A 17,323-nucleotide genomic window follows, 5' to 3' on the forward strand; every position below is an offset into this window, starting at 1 on the left:
GAAACAAAAGCTCTTTCATTGTGGAAACAGGGCAAAATGGGTACCAAAAAAGCCAAATAGCATACCTGTCATTTCAGAAGACACCTTATGTAGGATCTTTGGGTGATCTCTTCCTCACTTAAAATTTGACAAATTCTAGGCGGATTTTGTAGTAAAACTTACTTACGACGTCCCCAAGCAATATTATAGAAATAATATATTCTAATTTTAAGACAGATGAAAAGGGAAAAAGCGAACTATTTGCCACCAGTACCAACTTTCCTGCATTATCTTTTTATCAGAGGTTAGTTTCCATCACATCAAAGATAGAAGACTGAGTTAGGACAGAGATATATTTCTATTTAGTGCTTTTTCTATTATGGCTCAACCCAGGATTAAGTTGGCTTTTTGGAAAGCTCTTAAGAACTGGCTATTTTCCCAGGTCTTGATGTTAAGAGGATAGTTTAGTCCAGATGGGTTGGTTCCTAGTTTCTTTGATTGGCAAAGCATGCTTGTCCTTGTTTTTGGCTTGTTTTGTATTGTTTCTAAATTTTGTTAGATAGCCAGAGTTATATTTGCAAGATGGGTAGACGTAAGAATAAAATAAAACTTTGTTTTTTTAATTGGATTAAAGCCAGGTAAGTCTTCCATTTTCTCTCCTTTCTGTTCCTACAACTGTGCATGTAAACATTTTCCTTTCTCACAACTATAAATAGCTGGACAAGGACACTGTGGTTGCTTTCTTTTATGGCCATTGTTTCCTCTCTGCTTCTCATCCTTTCATACAATATTGCATATTCTTATCATTCTTGCTCTTTTCAGCGTTCCATTAGTGAATACATTGATAAAATCCATTTTAAAGTGGGAGCAATCCACAAAAGCCCTTATCTGGGAGGAAATCCTTTTTCTAAAGTTTACCTTAATTCTTTCTCCATAAATTTTCCTCAATCCCTTCTCTTCACTATATAGTTTCCAGAGCCCATTCAACCCTCCCCCCACACCAATCTGCCATTCCTAACTGGCATGACACTTCTCATACTCTTCCTACCCCCATACATTCTTCTTAATCTGTGCTGGTGCAGGGGTGAAATGCTCCCGGTTTGGACCGGATCATCTGATCCGGTAGCAAAAATTCCTGCTCCCCCCCCCCATGCCCAGCTGAACCGTGCGATCATCAGAGTTTTTTTTTTATACCTTTAAAAGCATTTTTTCTTCAGCCGAAAAAATGCTTTTAAAAGTAAAAAAAAAAAAAGCCTCTGATGATCGCGCGGCTCAGCTGGGATTGTCAGAACCCTTTAAAAGCATTTTTTCTACAACCTTTTCGGCTGAAGAGGTTGTAAAAAATGCTTTTAAAAGGCTCCTCTGGCAATCCCAGCTGAGTTGCCTGAATATCAGAGGCATTTAAAAGCATTTTTTACCACCTTTTCAGCAGAAGAGGTTGTAGAAAAAATGCTTTTAAAAGTAAAAAAAAAAAAAAAGTTGAACACGCCCACCGTCACATTACACCCCCCAAGCCACACCCACAGAACCGGCAGTAACAAATTTTACATTTCACCCTAGGCTGGCGCCCTAGTTGATCTGCATGGTACCTCATACCTCCACAAACCCTTCTTAACCTGCCCTGCACCTCATGCACCTTCCCCAATCCACACAGCATTCTTATGTATCCTGGGGCACCTTTCCCAACCCATGTCCCCTCCCCAAATCACAGGCCATCTCTAGTGCACACTCACACACCCTTCCCAACCGATAAGACACTGCTCTTGCATTCCTGCCTATCATTCCTGACCTGCAAACCCCTTGATTCCCTCCGCCATCCGGAAGCAGTCACTTACCTGCCTGCTGGCCTTGGACTTGCAACTTCCTGCTGGCTTCCCCACTGACTTTCTCCCTGCAAGCTTCCCACAAACAAAATGGGGAATCAGGAAGGAATTTTAGGGAAGGAAAGGAAAATAGAAAATGACAGGAAAGGAGGAAATAAGTGAGTGAGGAAGAGGAAGGCACAGTGAGGAAGAGAGGGAAGGAAGGAAGGAAGGAAAGAGGGAGGAGAGAAGGGAGGGAGGAAAGAAAGGAAGGAAGCAAAGAAGAATGGAAGAGAGGGAGGAAGTGTGGAAGGGAGGGAGGAAGCATTTTGAAGTTTTGCTTAGATTACTGGTGGCTTAACTAGACACATGGGGAAAAACAAGGATTTTTGAAGTGTCCTGAATTCCTGAAAATTCCAGGTTTGCACCAGCTTCAGACCTGTTTTCTAAACAGACATCATCATCTGTCTAGAAGCTGAATCAATTTATTTCTGACTGTGCTTCACTATGTAGGAAATTACATAAAAGCCACTATTGTGCTAATGTTTTCTTTGTATTAAATTGCTGTAGTCCATTTTCATGTTGTTATGCCCATTTTTTCATTAGCAAGAATACTCAACCTGTCAGTCAAGCTCCTCCAAGCAGACGTTTTGAAAAACACAGCTGGGAACTAAATCATTATTTATACCTCAGGAATGGTAATCATCGGAAACAGCCCATTTACTGAGAAGCACGAGGCCAAGTCAGAATCTATACCTCTTAATTCAGGCCCAGCAGGTTTTTATCATAATCAAAAATTAGGGAAAAAAATCTGGTGGCACCTGTTAAAAAGTATTTTATCAATTAAAAATTGTAATGTGTTAAATCCGTTGTGTTTGTTCAGACCTTCTGAAATAACCTAAAACCTCTTATGCTCAGTTATGCAGGCAAAGTTTTTTTTATTCCAAAATTGCTTCTCTGAGATTTCTATTGGAATGTCCTGAGAAGTTAAAATGCTCCATTACTGCTTGTTGAGTCCTGATGTCTGACTTGTGACCATTAATTCTTTTGTGCAAATTCTAGGCTGCCTGACACAGAATCCAGAGGTGCATTGCTGGAAGACAATAGGAACAAGCCCACATGTCTGCTTTGTTCTCACTTAAATAATAACAGCACTATTATGGACTCCAACAACTTTCGGATCTTCTTCCTCTAATGTGCTATACGCCATCATGCTTGTAAATTGTCTCCCATGTAGCCTTAAACTATGTTACTCCATTGTCTTTCCCTCTCCACCTCTACCCCTTTGCAATGTATTTGTAAACTCAGAAAAGAACGTGGTATAAAAGAACCATTAATGATGGATTTGGATAAGCAATTGGATGGTCCAGACTCAAAGCAAGCATAAGAAACTGAGAATAACCCTCCCTTGATTTTATTAGTGTAAGAGGGGATATGTGGAAACGTAAACAGGCTTTCAAGATGCTGTTATTACACCCTTTGAGGTAGGCCAGACCACGACAAACACCGCAGGCATGCTAGTTTAACCTTTCGACTACGTCAATGCTTCTCCAAATACGTTTACTGATCCATTATCAGACAGACACGCATAAAATAACAATAATTTACTGTACACCAAATAAAGAAAAACTTTAGAAAATATTGCACAAAAGACCCTATAATTACAATCATTTCCCAAGTTCACCTGATTTTGTAAATATTTAAAACAAAAAGCTTTTACTACTAACCAAGTCTTTTCAAAATATCAGACAGATAATATGATATTTTCTGATTGACCATATATATATATAAGTCATATATATTTGTTTTCTGAGGTTTTCGCGGGTGTTTGTATGTAGGTCTTTGGTTATTCGGGTTTTCTCCCGCGTAAAATTGGAAGTGTCTTGGCGACGTTTCGACGAAGTCTCATTCGTCATCTTCAGGCTTCAGCTTCGTGCTTCTGGGAGCAATGTGTGCTCCCAGAATGTGACATTGCTCCCAGAAGCACGAAGCTGAAGCCTGAAGATGACGAATGAGACTTCGTCAGCATCTCAATTTTACACGGAGAAAACCCAACAACCAAAGACCTATATATATATATATGTTTTCTGAGGTTTTCACGGGTGTTTGTATGTAGGTCTTTGGTTGTTGGGTTTTCTCCGTGTAAAATTGGAAGTGTCTTGGCGACGTTTGACGAAGTCTCATTCGTCATCTTCAGGCTTCAGCTTCGTGCTTCTGGGAGCAATGTGTGATCGCAGCTGTTTCTTCCTTTTAACTGCTAGTGGGGTTTGAACTGATTGGGTGGGAGCTTGGCTGTGCTCTGATTGGATGGGGTTTTCTGTGCTCTGATTGGCTGGGGTGTGTCCTGTGTTGGTGGGGGCTTGGTTGTGCTCAGTCTAGTCTGTGCTGCAGGGGGATTTGAGCTGGTGAGCTGCATAGCTGTTGTTTGGCTTTGTGGTGGTGCTACATCTTCATAGTGGGTGTCAGTCTGCTGCATGAATGGATTGGAGGGGTTTGAAATGGCTAATGTTGCAGCTGCGGTCTGGCTTCTGGTCCTTGGTCGTGCTTCATGATCAGTGTGGGTTTGGGTCTGCTTTCTGGGTGGATGTGCGGTGGTGACATCCTGTGTGGACCTTGTGAGTGTGGGTCTGGTGTCATTCCTCGTGTTAGGGACTCGTTTGTCAATAAGGGCGGGTTTCCAAATGGCTGGTAGGCGGGAGGTGTCATCTCGTTTGTTCATGCTGTGTGGGCGTTTTTCTATCTCAATGGCTTCTCTGATTATTCTGTTGTTAAAGTGTTCAGTTTTGGCGATAGTTCTGGTCTTTTTAAAGTCAATATCATGTCCTGTGACTTTAAAGTGTTGGACCAGGGAAGAAGTTGGTTCCTCTTTTTGAATGAGTTCTTGTGTTCTTCAATGCGTGCACTTATTCTTCTGTTGGTTTGTCCAATGTATGTGGTGGGGCAGGCGGTGCATGGGATTTCATATACTCCTTGATTTTCTAACTCAATTTTGTCTTTGGGGTTTCTTAGGATGGTGGATATTTTTCTGTTTGTGCAGAATGCTGTCTTGATGTTGTGTTTGTGGAGGATCTTGCTGATTCTGTCTGTGGTGCCTTTTATATATGGGAGGAGGGCTGTGCCGTTTTCTTGTTCTCTGTCTTGGAATTTAGTGGGGGGTTCTTTTTGGGTTAGCTTGGTATCCTTATTTTTTTGGAATCCATTGGATGTTAGTACGTTAGTGAGAGTGTCTAGTTCGGGTTTTAGGTGTTGTTCATCAGCTAAGCATTTTGTTCTGGAGATGAGTGTCTTGGCTACGGAGTTGATCTGTGCTGGGTGGTGGTGTGAGAGTGCGTGCAGATAGCGGTTTGTGTGTGTTTTCTTCTGGTAGATGGTGTGTCCTAGGGAGCCACTGGGTTTCTGTAGACTAAGACATCCAGGAAGGAAGTTGGTTATTAACTTCTGTTTCCATGGTGAACTGTATTTTGGGGTGTAGGCTATTGAGGTGTGTGAGGAAGTTGTCAAGTTTTTCTTTCCCGTGTGGCCAGATTATGAAGGTGTCGTCTACATATCTGAGCCAGAGTTTGGGTTTGTGATCAGATTTTTCTAGAGCTTGGGTTTCAAAGTGTTCCATGTAGAGATTGGCAATGACAGGTGAGAGGGGTGATCCCATGGGTGCTCCTTCTACTTGTTTGTATTTTTGTCCATTATAGATGAAGTATGTGTTGGATAGGCAGTGGTTGGTCAGATCTAGGATGTGCTTGGGGGGGTTATATTTGTTTTGGATAGCTGTCAAGGCTTCTTTGATTGGCACTTGGGTGAAGAGGGATATGACATCAAAGCTCACGAGTAGGTCGCTGGGCTGTAAGTTTTGTTTCTGAACACTTTGAAACCCAAGCTCTAGAAAAATCTGATCACAAACCCAAACATGAGGAATGACACCAGACCCACACTCACGAGGTCCACACAGGATGTCACCACCGCAGTTCAAACCCCCACTAGCAGTTAAAAGGAAGAAACAGCTGCGATCACACACTGCTCCCAGAAGCACGAAGCTGAAGCCTGAAGATGACGAATGAGACTTCATCGAAACGTCGCTAAGACACTTCCAATTTTACATGGGAGAAAACCCGAACAACCAAAGACCTATATATATATATATATATATATATATATATATATATATAAGGTTATATAAGGTTATATATATAACCTATCTCTGAAATCTAATCTTTTAAGCTTATGTTTTGTTTTATTATTAACAAGAGCATGTTAAATTGTTCATCATAAACAATGTGTCTGCTATGCATGGATTCTAGAAAGTGGATGCCATTTACTTGTGTGAGTTTCAACCTTATTTCATGACAAATTGGAATTCTTTGGGAAAAAGTGAAGGAGTATCAATACTTCGGCACACCTGTCCACCCCTGCTTCATTATACATGAGGAGGAACAGGCTCTTCACACATTGCAGAGATTAGATAAAGGGACACACCACCTATTTTTCTCCAAAGAAAGGCCTCAACTATTTACAGATTATACAAACTGTAATTTGCACTGTGGTTTCCAGGAATGCGTGTTAGTTCCAAAATATCATTCCTGGACTTCCAACAGTGGTAGGCCATATAAATCAAAGAGATGGAGCTTTCTTTTCTGAAAAAGCAATTTTTAAAAAATGTATACAGATGTGAGCAATAGTATCTCTTTGTAAGAGTTGCTGATTGATGGGGGTCAAAAAAAATCTGGCTGATACAGTGCATATGTACAGTACAGTACATAAAGCTACAGTAATATTTTCTCCATTGCATGGTTTGTAAGATTATCTGAGAAGGTCATTTACAATTATGCATACTTGGGGTACAAAAAGTACGTTTTCCACCAAGGAAAGCCAACTTTTTTATTCTACATCAATTGGGCACATAATTCTGTATCTTTCGTCCTTTTGTTTGATATGTTCTAATAATGGGAACGAATCCAAACTTTGCAAAGCGAACGCTATATTAAATCACGCTATATTAAATGCCTTATCCTATTTCTCTTTGGCTTTACACTTCAATCGCTTATCTTTGCAGAAATGTGCTTTAATATTAATTTTTTTAAAAGCGGCAAAACACAGGATTGAGCATAATCATCACAGAATGCGTAAACTTTCACTTACGCTTCAGCTGCATCGTATCAGGCATAAGCAATCAACTTTAAAACCATTTAACATCATTCAATTTAAGCGACACAGTCCTTATCCTGGATGTCCTTGGGAATGAGGAAGAGGGTTAGGAAAGAATGTACAGTGGTACCTTGCTGGTACTTGTTGGTAATGCGTTCCAGAAGATGCAACGAATACTAAAACTGATGGGTACCGAGAAAAACCACATGATTTACCATGTGACCCACTCTTACAGCCAGAAGAAATAGCAAGTCACGAAGCAGAGCTGACATCAGCAAGTTCTTCCTTGCGTGTTGACTATTGGGAGAAAGATGAGTGCTGGGACAAGATTTCTGCTTCATAATGTGTCAAATAACGAATTTGACAAGTTTTGAAGCAGTCAAGTGCTGAGCTATGACTGTACTTGATCTACATTTTTTGAACTGACCTAACCCTTCCACTTTTCAGGCTAATAACGAATATTAGAAACCAGTTATCATTATGTGCTACTTGCAATTATGCATATGCTGTTCTTGGTTCCATAATCATACACACAACTGCACATAGGCACTGTAAGGGAAAATTGGATTGAAAAATATGTGAGTTTTTATGAGCTGTTCCTTTTTAAAGTGTAGTATTGTAGAAAATGGGCAGAATGGAATTATATGGAATAAATATGTGGGAAATTGCTATGCACCAAAAGAAAACTGATTCAGTGACTGCAGTAGAAAAATTAGGCAAGATCTTTTTTTTAAAATTTAGACTTACATACCGCCTTACAGTGCTTTACAGCTCTCTAAGCAGTTTACAAAGTCAACATATTGCCCCCAACGATCTGGGCAAATCATTACTTGCTTTGTAATATCCATTCATTCTAAGAGATCCTGTGTAAGAAAGCTCACAGTGAATTGTGCGGCAGTCTCCTATAGTTCAAGCATGACTATAGGATCATATATTATTTTATATGCCATTTTTAGCAAATAATACAGATTAAAGTTCTAATGGAACATTAAAAGAGATTCGGCAATGTATACAAAAGTTTGACATCTCAGATTAAGTGAGTAACTCTTAAGACATTATATTTTTTAAAACACCTAATAGATTATGCTGTATACTTTTGTTTTAGAACTTATTTCTATATTAATAGACAAAAACATGTTCTTTTCCAACACAAACATAAACCAGCCTGTAATAAGAGATCACCAGCATATTCCAGAAGAGTAGGTTTGTTTGGCGAAACTAAAAGAACATTCCAGAAGGTGTCTTAACAACACTGTCAAGAAAATAACATGGCTGTCCCTGTGTGGTCAGCATGAGTCAATTTCAAACCTGAAGAAGAGTTGATTTTACTATTCCAGTTTAAAAATAATCAATGCCATTTCTGTAAAGCATTTACTGCATTCATTGTTATTCAAACTTATCAAGATTCAAGTTATCTGCTGAGTTAATAATACCCTTGCATTTACTAGTCTCTTCCCTTACAACAATGAAATCTAATTTAACCCATCATCTTCAGTTGAAATGCAATTGAGAGAATAGCCCCGAGCTATAAACTGAAGGATACAGGCACAGTAGATTAAAAGTTAGAATGATATGGGGAATTATAATTACCATGACAACCAAGACATGTTCCTAATTTTGTACATTGGAAACAGAACAGTAGGAAATAATTTTAAGACCCTCATAACTGCAGCTATTTCAAATATCAAAGAGTGAGAGAAGAGACTGAAATTTACTTCTTCCACTAATTTTTCTTTGTATAATATACACATGTTAAACTAAGGCCTGAATGGGACCATTTGATTAAAAATACTTTTGAGACCCTTCTTTTCTAAGGACAGGATATTACACGGCAGCAATTTTTGGTTGTGGTTTGGATAACTGACTGGCTCTGAGAGGTGATTGCTGATCATGCCTGTCTATGGATCCTTCCATACATCCTGTTTGCCGTAGTGGGAGTACACCAATTAACAGTTTGTGGAGGACACATTCGCACTTTCATCTTGTCATTAATTCTTTGCTGAGGCAGGCAGAAGCCAGCCTAAAATGTTCTGGCTTAAAAATAGTGTTTCTCCTGCTAGCATATTTGGCAAAAGTCCTCCCAGGGGATATTCTAGTATATGTGAAGGAGGAATCCCTGAAGTCTGAATATCTACTGGCCTCAGTGTTCTGGCTCTTCTATAACATAAAAATGCACTGTATGTTCTAATCTAAATAAAATTTGCCAAAATCTCTTTGGGATTAGCTAACTGAAATTTTGATGTCTAGTCGTTAAAACTGTGTTGTATAAATGGAAATGCTGTGTCACTGTTTTTAAGGTGCTAAGTGTATATTTATTATGTATATATAATTTTAAAGAAATTCTTTTAAGTTTTTGAAACCTTTTGGCAGTCCTGGTTCCTGTTTCAGCCCATTACATTTGTTTTAAGAGTGCTTCTGTCTGCAAAATTCTTTCAGGACTGGTCTATTCCAAAGGAAGCTTATTAAGAGAATCTGTTAATTACCAGAGATTTAAATGACAAATGAGAAAATGGATCAATATTAATTTAGAGGAGAGGAGAGGAAAAAGGACTGGAGAGAGCACTAACCTTCCTGAGGATTAGTAATTTATTTTAGACTTCTGTAAAAATATATCTCTCAGTATCACTCAGTTTTGGAGGAAATCTTTAAAAGTCATTTGTTTGAATTGAGTGAGAGGATATTCATACATTCATTTTGTTTCAGTGATAAAGTTTTGCTGTAGATAAATGTATAAAACCTTTTGAGTGATGACATGACATTCATTAATACAAAGAACAAGCACACAACTCATCTGGCACCACACTCACACACACACACCCAGCCCCAACACCACACACTACACAAATGAAGGAGGTGTAGGACAGAAAGAAGAAATAGTTCCTGTGTTTTTATAGAAACAAAATGCTAAGAAGCAGAGTAACCTTTACTGACCAGCCTCCTAAACTGCATTCTGAGAAGCGTTTTTATTCAATGAAAAAAAGTTCATTGCTTTTTGAGTCAAGCCTGTGTTTGCACATCCTCCCTTTTTATCAGATTGCTTCTGTCATGCAGCAAAGTGAAGTGATCTGCTTCGGTGCATGGATGTGCTGTGAGAGTCCATGCTAAACTCAGATAAATTAATGATTAATAGATTAGCAGCAACAACATAACTATTTATAAAGGCGTGGAAACCATTTCTGAACACAGTTATATGTTTACATCTCTTTTTATGGGAATCTTAATTTGCCTGCAATCAACATCAAATGTGTATCACTTTGAGGTAGCAAGATGGCTTGGTCTAACACTGAACAAGAAGAATCTCCTCATGTGCCAGCTAGAGCATATTTCTATGCTTTTACTAGCGTAGTGATCATATTGTTTAGTGGCCGTATGCATCCAAGATTATAAACTTTTATTTTATTTATCTATTTTATAACTGCCTTCAGAAAGTGATGTACTTACTTGATGAAGTATTTGATTCCATCTGCTGTATATGCCTTTTCCCACCCATAAGGCAGACCTAAGTCAAGGGGGAGGAGACATGAATAAAAACAAAACGGAATGAATCATTCTCAATACCACAAATTTCATATTCAGACATATTTATGTACACATCAATCTATTTCATTTCAAGACAAACAATATTTTGCTAAGCGCAAAAAGAAGAAATAATCAGCATGAAAACTTAAAGGCAGATGACAAAAGTCTTTACATCAACGCATTGATCCTCACTTCCTACAAGTAATGTGCTCTCATCTGAACATCCTGGCTATGATGGGAGCTATCCTTCTACACCATTAATTTTAAATGTATGGCAGGAACATGTCCTAAGACCCAATTCTGAAAGACCCATCACTTTCAAAGAGGACAAGTTCCCGGTTTCCATGTTTCTTAGAGAGTCTCCCTTGATTTCACTCCTGTTGTAACTGTTCATTTTTGCCTTCTTACTTTGGACCCAATGCAGAAGGAAAGAGAAATGGAAACAGAAACTTCTCCATTATGTTTCTGGTCCCGACTACTTGTTTGCTTCTTCACTTAGAAAATGCAAGCAAACAAGCATTGGCAACAAGGGAGCCGAAACAGAGAACTCACCGCTGGAAAGGTTCTAGTAGTAAGCTGTAGGTGCTTGATCATGCCAACCTCATGGCTTAATTTCTTGAGGTTAAAATGATAGATGTGAAACCTCTGCTGGTGGTTTTGATCTATACTGTCTAATTTCCTCCTCTGCTAAATGTGAATTTCCTTCAAAAGTCAGGAAATTGTTCTTCATTGTTCTTCATGCAGATTTCATGCTTTGACATGCTTATATCTGATGTATAAAACAGAGACCTTGACTTCTTGTGAGCTTGCTATTCATTTTGTAAAGTACAGACTAGACAAGTGGCAATCTATATAATACTTGTTGATAGAAAATAAAGCTTTTCCTCTTGGTTAAGCTTTTAGTTAAGCTTTTCGGAGCACCTTTCTACCACAAGTTTGGTAGGCAGATTGTTTCTGAAGCATATAAACTGAAGAGTTGCAAGTGCACAAACCAATTTATAGATCTCTGGCCTAATGCCAGTTTGAAAAGAAATCCCACCAAAACCTATTTCAGCCTTTATTGCATTTCTGTCCGGAGAAAGAGTTTGATTTCACTGGACATTTGCCATAAACAGCCTACTAATACAAGTGTTTTCCAGGAAATTTCCTCAGCAAAAATGTGTTGCAAATAGCAATTTACCAACATACCCAGCAAATAGTGATGATTCTAAAATCCATGGGATGAGATAATCCCATGTGTAAATCACAAGCTGTTGCACAATTATGTCATTGTCATCATTTGCCTATCTTGTCCCCTGTGAAAATGCCCATGTGCTTAAATAAAATGCAGGAGTATCCTAGCCTATGAATTTTTACACATTGTCTCTAAGCAACGTAGTCACTGATAATGATTAAACAGCAAGCAAGAAACTAAGGTTTTGGTTCACAGTGTGAAAGTTAAAAGTCAAGCACTTAGAGCTAGATAAGGATGGCCAGAACCATCAAGCTCTGTCTCTATGAAGTGTTGTCATTAGATATTTCAATGCCAGTGGCAATTTTTATATAAAAGCATTCAGAACTGGAAGTCAGAGTCAAACAAGTCATCAGTTTGGAGTCATTGCATTGCCACAAGAGACCCAAGTCTAACCCCCTGTGAAATGTGTTGACCCATATCTAGAGCCAATTTAGCTTTGACGGTTAGTTGACTAGAGTCTTGCACTGAGGTAGCAATAATAAACACTTCTGTGCTTTGTGCACTTCTGTGCTTTGAACACAATGAATGCTTCTGGTTATTTGCGCCTGACAGAGAAGGCCATTCTCTTCAGAACATTCTTTGCGAGGGTATTTCATAGAATCAGGCAAATTAAGAAGGGTTGCTATTCTCTTGCCTCAGTAATATTCAATGCCTAAGATTACAATCCTTTATATACTTACTCAGAACTGAAGTATTTTGCTCACATTGGTCAAAATTGAGTAAACACATTGATGAAGATGATGCCATTAACTTATTGGTTAATTCCTAGTCAATTTTTTTCCTTACATTTTCAGCAATGACCCCATTAGGGCTGATACCAAAGCCCTTAAACTTTGGTCTTTCTGAACTTTGATATGACTTACAATAGCCAGGATAGCCAAAACAAGTCTGTTTCCCACAAGCAGCTATTTATTTTTTATAATTAATTCCAAGTCTTATGGCAAAAGTCAACAACATTCCAAATTTATCTGGACCCTTAATCTATTTATAACATTCTTAGATCAAAATCTTATTTAGCTTTTTCTTTTTATTTCTATTTCTTTAAAGCTTGTAACTACTTTTTCTTTTGTTCAGAGTTCAAGATAAACTCACCCAATGACTTTTCAAACTTTTCATTCTGAAGGTTGCTAAGAGGTTTACAGTAATTAATAGGCAATATCTGAAGGAGATTAGAAAGGGTGGCTTGCAAGCTTAGTGGCCTTAAACTTAAAGGCTGCATCTCGATTGTGAGAAGGTGGCCAATCCCATTATCTTCTGTTCTGCAGTCTACTCGCAAATGTGAGTGATCTCTCATCCTCTCCTTATCTGAATGCGTTGCAAGAAACCAACGTACTCATTGGTTCCTTAATCTTTGCCGTGGTTGCTGGCTCTGCTCTCAAGGAGACATTTCAGTTCACCAAAACCTCCACCAGAAGTCCACTCTTAATTGGACTATTGTCATCTTCACAGAGGAAAACAAACATGGCACATCCCCTGCAGGTCACAAGAATAGCTCTCTCATCTTTGTGTTCCTTTGATGAACAACAATGAAAAATATCCCTCCTGCTTGACCTTTTCTGCTGAAGTCCTATTTGACAGTTCTGTGAGTTTACTCTATGGGGAACTGGCTTCCTTATATGCTCCCTGAAGATACCTCAGCCATATCAGAAGCTATCACGGATAATAGGCAATTTACAGCAAACAACAGCACAATGTAGAAATTGTAACCCTCTGTCTCCTAGGCACTTCTGCCTCTTCCCTGTCCTCAGTTGAATTCCCTGCTAAACTTCTCTTTGCTCCCTCGGCGATTCTAATCTCTGAGGTCAGATTTCTTTCTCTGTCCACCTCAAACAATGTGTATCTTTGTGAAGCCCTTGAGGGTATAACAATACTAAAAATCAATGCTCTGTCTTCCCTGAGTAGAGATACAGAAACATGAGATATCACTTAGATATAAACTGCCATTTTCTTCTAGCCAACAGGATCAGAAGGAGAAGAAACAGTGAGGCATCTGTCGCTCAATGCTAAATTTGCTTATGTAGCAGTGTTAGTCCAAAATATTTTTTTTAGATTGCAACTTGCAAAATTATTAGATAGCATAAGGAAGCCAGTTATGATTCCATGCAATTACTGATGGAAGTAATCTTGGGGTCATACAAACTTTGAAATGCATTCTTAAATTGGGGACTGAATGGAAACCAGTCCTCATCACTCCAAATCATCCGTGGTTTCGGGGTGAGTTGTCAACTGTACGCTGATGACACTCAACTGTACATCTCCACCCTGAACCACCCCAACGAAGCCGTCGATGTGATGTCCCGGTGCCTTGAGGCCGTTCGGGTCTGGATGGGGACGAACAGACTTAGACTCAACCCATCCAAGACGGAGTGGCTGTGGATACCAGCGTCCCAGCACAGCCAGCTAATTCCATCGCTGACTGTGGGGGGCGAATCGTTGGCCCCCAGGGAATCGGTGCGCAATTTAGGCGTTCTCCTGGATGTACAGCTGTCTTTAGAAGATCATTTGACGGCTGTCGCCAGGGGAGCTTTTTATCAGGTCCGCCTGATTCGCCAGTTGCGCCCCTTCCTGGATTGGGACTCTCTATGCACAGTCACTCATGCCCTCGTTACTTCCCGCCTGGATTACTGCAATGCTCTCTACATGGGGCTCCCCTTGAAGAGCACCAGGAGGCTCCAACTGGTGCAAAATGCGGCCGCGCGGGGGATAGAGGGAGCATCTCGTAGCTCCCATGTAACACCTCTCCTGCGCAGGCTGCATTGGTTGCCGGTGGTCTTCCGGGTGCGATTCAAGGTTTTGGTCATCACCTTTAAAGTGCTCCATAGCATGGGACCGGGATATTTACGGGACCGCCTGCTGCCACCAGTAGCCTCCCATCGACCTGTGCGCTCTCACAGGGAGGGCCTCCTTAGGGTGCCGTCGGCCAAACAATGTCGGCTGGTGGCCCCCAGGGAAGAGCGTTCTCTGTGGGGGCTCCTGCCCTGTGGAATGAACTACCTGTGGGGCTACGCCTACTCCCTGATCTTCGGACCTTTAAGCGCGAGCTTAAGACTTTCTTCTTTCATCAAGTAGGGCTGGCCTAATGATAAATTTTAATCAAGGGTTTTTAGTGGGGTTTTTAATGAGGTTATTTTATTCTATAATTTTATTCATGTATTTTAAATATTCAGCTTATGGAATTAGATTTTTAATTATATTGTATTTAAAATTTTTTGTATCTGTGTTTTATCTATGCTGTACACTGCCCTGAGTCTTCGGAGAAGGGTGGTATAAAAATGTGAACAATAAATAAATAAATCAATAAATAAACTTGACAGAATACATTGGATAAAATGCTTAGTTCTTCTAAATATTGTTCACTATGACAAGACAGAATGTGTGTCTTCATTTTACATACTTCCCCATTCCTTAATCTGCTTCTGCTCACAAATAATGCATGTTTTCATCTTAATAAGATTCTGCTAAAGGAACATTCTTATTTTTTTCCCTGCATTGCAGATTCCAGCACAAACAATTAGAACTAATTTGTCCTTGTTGCTGATTGAGATAAAATGGCACTTCACCAATGAAGAACAGCATAAAGCATGTCCAATCTGGCACAATGTTATGTCAATACAAGATGTGCTCACAACAGATCTACACTGGGAATTAGTGCTGAATTAAAGGTCAGGGAGTGGTTTATGTTCACTCATCTACTGAACTCCATCCATTTCAAAACTGAGCAAAGACAGTATGAATATGCATTAGCAACAGAGAATTGCTATTTAGAGAAAAACAAAACTCATTCCTGCTTGCCATTAGCCTCACAACACATGGGAGTACAGCTTGCCAGCTACAAATGAGGAACTGTAGTTGGGAAAAACTCATAAGCGATCGTTTAAAATGTGTATGAAGACTGTTCCTTTACTTATTCGGGTGACATTTTAAAATATGGCAAGTTGAAGCTTTCAAAATCTAATTAGAAAATCATCTTTATAGAAAGAAACCGATATAACTCTGTTAGACCAAAGACTCTCACTATTTCAAATCAGAGAAATCTTCATGGATCTGGAGGGTTATTAAACTCAAAATGGAAAAACCCAGCTGTGACTAATTTTTAATCCAAGCAGGAGTTTAATGCTGGAAGAAATGGGCACACAGCACTGAACAAAGCAATAAAACACCTTTGCTGAAGGCAATCAAACATGAACAATTGTTGTATTCAGTAAGCTGAAATCAACTGAGCTTATAGGCTGAAGATGAGCTTGTAATACAGCAGTCTGAATACACGTTTCAATGAAGAGAATACCAATTAGGACTATTGGGTTCAGGGGTGAAATTCAGCAGGTTCTGGAGAACTGGTAGTAGAAATTTTGAGTAGTTTGGAGAACCGGCAAATATCACCTCTGGCTGGCCCCAGAGAGGGGTGGGAATGGAGATTTTGCAATATCCTTCCCCTTGGAATGGGGTGGGAATGGAGAAATTGCAGTATCCCTACCCTACCATGCCCACCAAGCCACGCCCACAGAACCAGTAGTAAAAAATTTTTGAATTTCACCACTGATTGGGTTCCATTGTGTCTATTTTTTTCTTTTCCATTTTGAAGAAAATTCTAAACTCTTTGCCCATGTGTTCCAATATCATAATCCTAATTATATTATAGATAGTCCTTGATTTATGACCATTTGAAGTTATAATGGCGCTGAAAAAGGTTACTTACATCTGGTACTCATAATTACAACCATTATAGTGGGTCTGTGATCATGTGGTCAAAATTCAGGTGCTTGGCAACCAGCAGTTTACACGATTACAGTGACCTGGGTTCACATGGTCATTATTTGTGACATTCTCAGGGGGTTTCCAACAAGCAAAATCAATGGGAAAAGCTGGATTTCTTAAACAGCTGTGTGATTTGCTTAATGACCACAGCAAAAAAGGTCTTACAATTGAGTGTGACTCATTTAATGATTGTCTGTAGAGATTCTCAGTCATCCAAGTCATGGTGGTCCCAAACATGCTTTTTCAGGAGGTAACTGGACATTTTTTTTCCTTTTGAAGACTTCTATTCCTCATTATCCTGTCAGAGCTGAAGAAGCTTCTTGGCTGAGAAGCGAAATGTCTTCAAAAGAAAAAATGAGAAAGTCCAGCTGCCTCCTGAAAAAAGCATGTTTATGTCATTTTTTTAAAATTTGCATTTATATCCAATTCAATAAGTTTTTTAATTGGTGTTTTATCTTGTATTTATATTTGTGTTTTTATTCAGGCTGTAAAACGCCCTGAGTCCCTTGGGAGATAGGGCGGTATAAAAATGTGATTAAATAAATAAATAAATATCCCGCCCTTCTCTGAAGACTCAGGGCAGCTTACACTATGTTAAGCAATAGTCTTCATCCATTTGTATATTATATACAAAGTCAACTTATTGCCCCCAACAATCTGGGTCCTCATTTTACCTACCTTATAAAGGATGGAAGGCTGAGTCAACCTTGGGCCTGGTGGGACTTGAACCTGCAGTAATTGCAAGCAGCTGTGTTAATAACAGACTGTCTTAGCAGTCTGAGCCACCAAAGGCCCTTTAATGATCACATCACTTAGCAGCAGAAATTTTGATTGTAACTCAAGGACTACCTATAAAGGTGATGGATCACAGCTCTTTGTGCAACCTTCTGATTTG

The 17,323-nt window shown here is 39.4% G+C and overlaps 1 protein-coding gene across 5 annotated transcripts in view; it reads right to left on the bottom strand.

Moving 5' to 3' along the window:
• The window catches only part of STXBP4 (syntaxin binding protein 4), a 103,543-nt gene that overhangs the window by 4,708 nt on the left and 81,512 nt on the right, over window positions 1-17,323 (bottom strand). For 4 of the 5 annotated variants that reach the window (XR_009153085.1, XM_058165811.1, XM_058165810.1 and 1 more), the window contains exons 22-23: window positions 10,362-10,419; window positions 1,815-1,877 (exon numbers count right to left, since the gene is read on the bottom strand). Coding sequence is in view for 4 of the 5 variants with exons in the window: in XM_058165811.1 (XP_058021794.1) it covers window positions 1,815-1,877; window positions 10,362-10,419 (121 nt within the window). In the remaining variant the exon portion in view is untranslated. The remainder of the gene's footprint in view (window positions 1-1,814; window positions 1,878-10,361; window positions 10,420-17,323) is intronic. The other variant, XM_058165812.1, reaches the window with a different exon arrangement.

This window comes from Ahaetulla prasina, chromosome 2 (genome assembly GCF_028640845.1).
Source record: "Ahaetulla prasina isolate Xishuangbanna chromosome 2, ASM2864084v1, whole genome shotgun sequence".
NCBI lineage: Eukaryota > Metazoa > Chordata > Lepidosauria > Squamata > Colubridae > Ahaetulla > Ahaetulla prasina.